The sequence below is a fragment of the Chrysochloris asiatica genome, unplaced genomic scaffold, assembly GCF_000296735.1.
Source record: "Chrysochloris asiatica unplaced genomic scaffold, ChrAsi1.0 scaffold00214, whole genome shotgun sequence".
Classification (NCBI taxonomy): Eukaryota; Metazoa; Chordata; class Mammalia; order Afrosoricida; family Chrysochloridae; genus Chrysochloris; species Chrysochloris asiatica.
Genome location: NW_006408732.1, coordinates 4,278,737 through 4,286,350, shown reverse-complemented (window position 1 = coordinate 4,286,350; position 7,614 = coordinate 4,278,737). Strand labels below are relative to the sequence as shown.

Here is a 7,614-nt window from a genome sequence, read left to right as displayed (position 1 = left end):
ATGTGTTGAGATGATCTAGGTGCTGTGACCATTGGGCAGTGTCAGTGACCTCTAATGCTCGGCTTTCTCCAGTGTTGCTATGATAGGCACCAAGGTGATATTAAAATTATTTAACAACTGTTGAGGCCGGGCACTGTCCAATATGGATAGACCCTAGGCTTAGACAATTGCAAGAAGGAACCAGTGTGCAAAGGCTGGGTGGTTGCTCTGAGTGAGGATTATAAAAAACAAAAAACACTTGGATTATAAAAAACAAAAAACACTTGAGATTTTTTACTGTTTATTTTACCCAGGAAAAGTTCCACATAAAACCCTTTTTTCCCTTGGTTTTGGACTTGTATGTTCTTCCAGTGATATTGCTGGGGGAAATATACTTTCCCACAAAAATAAAGGCTAAGTAGCTACTTTGTTGCTTTTGAAATAAAATAAATATAAGAAAGGATGTTTTACTTCACCAGTGAACAAAGAAATACAATTTTAAAAAAATACTGTATTTTTCCAAGCTTTTTTAGTTACAACTACAGTTCTGGGTGGGGATTTACTACATAGCTTAGTCAATTCTTTCAAGTAATAGTTAAAGAATCCTTTACTATGTATTAGATACCGCAGGGCTTACTTGGACTCCTGGTGTGGGGTTGTAGGATAAGCACTGGACTGTGGACCACAAAGTCGGTGGTTCAAACCCACCAGCTGCTCTTCGGAAACCCTATACTAGGTCACTATAAGTCGTAAACGACTTGACAACAGTTAACAACAAGGACTTGCTTCACGTCCAAATGTGATAAACAGTGTCTTCGTCATTAAGACAACCATAGCCTAGTGGAGGGACTGAGAAGTATTGTGTTACTCCTTGGTTCTCCAAATATTAAAGAACTCATACTGTCACAGAGTCCCTTTTTTGCTAAATAATAACAGTAAAAGGGACCTGTCAGTTTCCAATTGTCGAGTTATTCCAACAAACCAAATCGTTCCAAGTGGCTCCCATTGTCAGTCAGAATGTGGGCTAGCTGTCTGTACCTTGGTGGTGAAGATTGGAGACACAAACACGGGTGACCCCAGCTGATTTACAGCTAGGCTTTCAATGGTTTTACAAACTCCCCTCCCACCAGTTCACCCTTCTGGGCTCAACTGAAGGACCCAGAACGTTTCTTCTCTGGGCCAATCAGAACTCAGCTAACATTTCTGTGATGCAACCATTTCCATCTAATAAAATGGTTAATCCTGGATCAGCTATTTTTATTTGGTCCTGTAAAAATAGCTCCCGTCATTCAGTACTGGCGGGAATCAAGGTTTCCACTCTTTAACTGCACACCCTGACGACCCCCTGATATTTGACTTTTGGGGGTGCAGCTGGACCCACCACGCAGAAAACACGTTCTGTACCACTGATAGCGTGGCGCCAAGAGAAGTAAAGGTGCATTCCCAGCGAGAAGCTTTGCTTAGGATACAAATGCTAAGATCCTCCCAGGCTGCTGGTAAAACCCATGATCCTAGGGTCCCAGCGAAAAGGTGGATCAGGTTCGCCCCAGGCAGTCCAGCTTATGTGGCGTGGGATGAGGGTGGGGTTGTACCAGGGATTTCAATGCACACCCTCTATCCTCAACCTGAATTGGTCCTTCCCCAAGCTGAGCGTGAACTCGGTTCTCTGGCCCTCTGCTGTGGCACAGCAAGGACCTCGTCATCTTCCCCCTCCCCTGGTGTGACCACTTTTGTTCCCGCCCCAGACAAAGCCAAGTCTGAACTCCTGCGGAATGAATAAAGGGATCAGGTTGCTCTCTCGGCTTGGCTTCCCCCATCCCCGCTTCTCCCCTTCCCCACGTGACTCTCTGGAATCTTTGCCAAAGCTCCGAGTCCCTGGGTCCATTTTCAAGCGAGCAAAGGAGAGACGAAGGAGAGGAGGGGAGGCGGAGGAAGGCAGAACGTGTGTCCTTTAAACGCGGGGATCCAGACGGGGCCTTATTTTGCGCGTTTCCGGGCTCTCTTGCTTGGGTGGCATTGAGTTGAGGGTCTTTTTTTTTTTTTTTTTTTTTTTAACCTCTCTGCTCTGGGCTTTCAACCTCGGTTCCTTCTCCCCTTCCGTAGTCACACCTCCTCCCTGCAGAGTGGCTCCGGGGTGTAAGGTGTGCAGTGCCGGAGGTGGGTGTTCGTGTCCAGCGCGCGGTGCTCCGCAGCCCTCCTTACATTGGCGAGGGGCGGGGCCGAGAAAGTAGCAGCAGCGCCCCCCGCGCCGTCCGGTCTTCTTTCCGCAGCTTCCCAACAGTCTGCTGCAGGGAGCGCAGCTCGAGGCGGCGCGGTGCGGTTGCAGCGCCGCGGAATCTCAGGAGCTGCTCGCAACGCTACATAAAGTTTCCTACGAGCAGTCCCCGGCTGAAGTCAGCCGAGCGGGGCGGCCGAGCCCTATCCGGCGGAGACCCAAGTGTGGGTGGGTCTTTTGGGGCTCCCGGCGACCCCCTCTGCCGACGCAGCGACGACGTAGGGTGTCAAGTGAACTTTAAAAAAGCAGCTTCCGAGGAACCTGAAGGGGGATCTCCACGGTCGCTGGCCAGGTGCGGACGGGTTCAGCTGGAGGGAAATGCAGAGATCCGACTAGCTTGTAACCTACAACTTTCGGGCGAGACTTGCCGCGGACGACTGAGCGCTCTAGTTCTTTCCTCTTTGATTCTCTCGAGCTCAGCAGCCCACGTCGGTGTCTGCTTTGCTGGAGAGCTCAGCGCGCTCTCCACCCGAGCAGTGAGAGAACTGAATCTCCAATCGTCCCGGAGTCTCCTAGCTGATGTGAGAGTCGCTCTCCGCTGGTCCATCTCCTTTCCCCGGAGGTAACCGTCCTCAGCTCGCCGCCCTCTGAGCGCTCGGGTCCCGGGCGCCGAAAGCAGCCTTCAGCCGTTTCTTGGATGCCGAAGGCTGGGGTGCTCCAGCGTGGGTGCCGAGACTGAGATGTGTGTCTTCAAAGTATGGCTCGGGGTGGCCCTTGCATTGGCGGAATTTGCAGTATTGCCTCATCATTCCGAAGGTGAGAGAGTGGGCGATGTGTGTGTGTGTGTGTGTGTGTGTGTGTGTAAGACAGCGAGAGAAATCCATGAGGGTTTATGATATGGTCGGGTGGGAGTTTCATTTTTTTTTATTTTTAGGGGGTGAGTGGGAGTAGAACTTGAGTGGGCTTTTGCTGCGAAGATTCCTACTCGAATCGTTTTTGCATTTTCATCACGACCCCCGCCTCTCTTCCTGTCCTGTGTGCGATTAGGTGGGTGGGGGGCCGATTGGGGTGGCATCTTGGAAATGGGATTCGCTCTCCCTCTCTCTCTTTTTCACTCTCCTCCTCCGCCTGTCCCCGAAGGGAAATCAACTAAATGGAGTGTGGAGCGAACAATTGCAGTTACCTAATGTAAAAATACTTCTGCCTCCTATGAAACAGAAAATCCGCCCCCCTAGGGCTCCCATCGCTTCCTTGCTCTGATAAGTCGCCAGCTAAAGTCCAGTTAAGATTTTATAACTAGCTGACTAGAGCGTGTGCTGGACAATTAAATTGCTCTTTAAAACATCCCTCCAGCTTAGCGAGGCACGAGAGCTTTCCTGCTTCCGCAGAAAACAAGTGGCGATTAAGAGTTGAGGTTCATTCTCTTACTTCATTCACCCTGTACCTCCTTGTTTTTCTCCCGGGCTCCAACCAACGTGAAAAATCCCAGAGTTGGGTGGTATAAAGGAGACTGCGAGAGTTGCCGCCGTGATATCAAAAGCAATCTGGACTCAGATAAATCGGTGAATGAATCCATTAAGAATTTGGGGGTCATGAGGTGCCGGACGCGGGACCGCGAGGCGCTGAAAACACCCACCTGCTCCAAGGAGCCAGGGGATTCGCTCAGGTAGCGTTTAGGGAGGGGGAAGGGAGCTGGCGGGAAGACGGCTTAATCCACTGCGCCGGGCTCTCGGCTCTCCTCCCGGCTCCATTCATTATTCATCCAGCTGCGGGAAGAAGAGTTCACCTGCCCAGCCGCAAATCATAGCCACGGCGGCGGCTGCCGGCGCGGGGCGGGGCTCTTCCACTTTGGAGTGGTTCACAGCGCTGAATCCCGGCATCGGACTGGGGGCGCTGGAGTCCTGTGGGAGGACAAAGCCAGGCCTTGGGCCGACCTCCAGCCACAAGAGCAACTGCCCCTTCTGTCCTCATTTCCTGGGAGAAAGTGGCATGGCCTTGGAAATTCATTTACAGCCGTGGGATCGACGCGTATCTGAACCCTCGAGGAAGAATGTCAAGTGTGTTCTGTACGCGGTAAAAGCTGGTCTGGGGCCTGTACAGTCGGCTTTAAATAGTGCATAACCCATAGAAATATATCTTTATTATATGTGTGCGAGTGTGTGCATACAATGGGGGAAACACGCACACACACACACACACACAACACAACACAAAACTTGTATGATATAGTTATACACCAGATGGGAAAGTCAGCTCAGGCCATCCAAAAATGAACTTGTGACTTAGAGAAATTATGATTTTACTTGGTGACAGGTTCTTATTTAGAATTATATTCCTGAAAGGCAGAAATGTCTGCTCTCTCCCAGATAGCTACCCAGGGGACAGTTGGAATGATGTAGTTTTTCAGAACCAAATCTGTTGAAATTACAAAAGCCATGATTATTAAGAGCCTACAGGGTGTGCTCTTGGAAGGTTGTACTGTAAAATGGGCCAAGTTTAAGAAATTAGAAAGTTTTAAAATAGTGATGTGGTGGGAGTGGGGGGTAGGGGAAGAAACTTAGCTCCTTGTTTCTCCCCAACTTGAAAGCATTGGATAGTCATCTCACAATGAGATATATCCAATGACTGGATGATGACTTTTACTGAGCACATATTATTGGCCTAGGTAGGGTGTGGCGCAGTAAGATCAGCACTGGATGGGCGAACCTCAAGGTTGGCAGTTCAAACCCACCAGCTGCTCCTTGGAAACCCTATACAGGGTCACTATGAGTCTGAAAAGACTCAAAAGCACTTTTATCAACATGCTTGGCATTGTGGAATGCTGGTGTTTCGCTGTACAGAAAGGTCGGTTTGAACCATAAGGTTGGATGTTCAAACTTACCAGCCACTCCTTGGAAACCCTATGTAGATTTGCTATGACTCAGAACCGACTTGATGGCACTTAACCACAGCAAAACCATGTGTGGCCCTGTAGGATAAATATCCGAGAGCTAACTGCAAAGTTGGCAGTTGAAACCTACCAGCCATTCTTGGAAACCCTATACAGGTTTACTGTGAGCTGGAACACCCTCCACGGCACACATCAACATGCTTTACATATTTCACTCATTTAATTTGTTTAATTAGGTGAATTAGTCTTACAACCCAAATAAGCTACCTTCTGATTTGGTTCTGTCAAGGTTTCTTAATCTTTTAAAAATAAGAACAGTGAGGTCAAAGATGGAAAGCTTAGAAGTTTTCTCAAGTTTTTGTTGTTAGGGAATGATCTTAAAAAATGGAAAAGTAGCACTAACGTGTGATTTTCTTAATGTGACACCTTTGCTGACCAACCAACTCAGAGCAGTTTTTTTTTTTTTTTTTCTTATTGCTTAGAGGGCAAGTTGTACATGCTTCTAGTCTACTAGTTAGTTCTTTATATTTGTTTGTAGTTGCTGTAAGACTCCTAGTGTGGCACAGTAGGATCAGCACTAGACTGTGAACCACAAAGCCAGCAGTTCAAATCCATGGACTGCTCCTCGGAAACCCTATACAGGAATAGACTTGACAGCACTTAACAACAGCAACAACATAGTTGCTATAGTTACTATAGATTTGGATTGCCTCACTACTTGTGTGCTCACCCAGGAGTTAGTATGGAGTTAATTCTATATGTCTAGCTCAGCTCATAGTCCACAATGATGGTGGTGGTATGCTGTCCAGTTGATTCCAACTCATAGCTGGAAATCTTCAGTGGTGGTGGTGTGCTGTGGAGCAGAAATTTCATTTTTTCTCCCTGGGAGTGGTTGGTAGATTTAAATGGCCAATCTTGTGGTTAGCAGCCCAACACTACCAAGGCTCCTTTAGAACACAGTGGTGGTGGTGGTGGTGGTGGTGGTGGTGTGCTGTCAAAATCAGTTCTAATTCATGGTGACCCTGTGTATGGTTTCTGAGGCTGTAAATCTTTACAGATCATGAAGCCTTATCTTTCTTCCTAGGAGTGGCTGGTAGATTTGAACTGTTGGACCTTGTGGTTAGCAGCCCAACTCATAAGTCATTATGCTCCCAGGGCTCCTTTAGAACATAGTATTGTTGTTAAGTGCTGTCGAGTCAGTTCTGATTCATAGCGACCCTGTATAGGATTTCCGAGGAGCAACTAGTGAGTTTGAACTGCCAACCTTATGGTTCAAACCAACCATGTAGTCCAGCACTTATCCTACAGTGCCACACCAGGACTCTGGTACACAGTGGTGGTGGTGGTGGTGATGGCTGTGTGCTGTGAAGTCGGTTCCAACTCATAGTGACCCTATACAGGGTTTCTGAGGCTGTAAATATTTATGGGAGCAGAAAGTCTCATCTTTCTCCTGCGGAACAGCTGGTAGTTTCGAACTGCTGACCTTGCAGTTCACAGACTGATTCATAACCACTATGATATTGGACAGATAAATGAGTATTACCAAATCACATTTTTCTGAATTCAACTTAACTGGTAGACAGACCTCTACCATTAGTTGACTGTATGACCTTAAGTGAACCTTCTAACTTTTTAAACTGAACTTGTTATTTACCAATGAAGACGTTAGCTGCTGAAGGCTTTACAACAATTTAGGTATCCTCTAGCACACCTAAAGGGAGAGACTGATATCTGATACCTTATTTGTATTCAGTTGCATCTTTCTGGTTCTGAATTTTATTTTAATTATTAGACAGAAATGTATTTTTATAAGCAAATTATTGGCAATGTTATTTTACATTGCCTTATATTGGTAAGCTTATAAAGTACTATAATTTGAGAATTTAATAAAGATAAGAAGTCGCAGAGATAAACTTCTGATAAACATGGTTGTTTCCTAATCAGAGAAACTCTGCCAGGACATTTTCTGGGGAAGCACATCTTGAATTGTGTGCACTGTGGAAATCCTGTGAAGTTACACTAGACAGAACATTTTGACTTGGGGTAGACCGAGACCATTGAATTGGAGGTTAAGAGAACTGAGTTCTGGACTGACTTATCACTCCCCATGTGGGTTTAGCCACTCCCACAATCTACCTGGCTTTTCTTATAAATGACGTTAACAAAATACATTGAAAAGAATCATTTTATACACACATAGACAGTCCTGGTGTGGCACTGTTGGATAAGCACTGGACCATAAGGTCTGTTTGAATCTAAAGCTCAGCCGTTCAAACTCACCAGTGCTCCTCAGAAACCCTATACAGGGTTGCTATTAGCCAGAACTGACTCGACAGCACTTAACAACAACAACACCACACACACACACACACACACACGTGTACATGGGGAGCATGGTGGCTCCATACGATAAGCACTGGACTGGGAACTGCAAGTTCTGGGATTGAATTCTGCCAGCCACTCCATGAGAGAAAGATGATGACTTTTGCTCGCATAAAGATGTAAAAACCTGGGAAATCCTATACAGGGT

At 46.9% G+C, this 7,614-nt stretch overlaps 1 protein-coding gene across 1 annotated transcript in view; it reads left to right on the top strand.

The window, feature by feature from the left end:
* The first annotated feature begins 2,934 nt into the window (after nt 1-2,934).
* Nucleotides 2,935-7,614, top strand: part of FRAS1 (Fraser syndrome 1) — a 797,189-nt gene continuing 792,509 nt past the window's right edge. The window contains exon 1 of the mRNA XM_006872899.1: nt 2,935-3,010. Within this exon, the coding sequence (XP_006872961.1) occupies nt 2,935-3,010 (76 nt within the window). The remainder of the gene's footprint in view (nt 3,011-7,614) is intronic.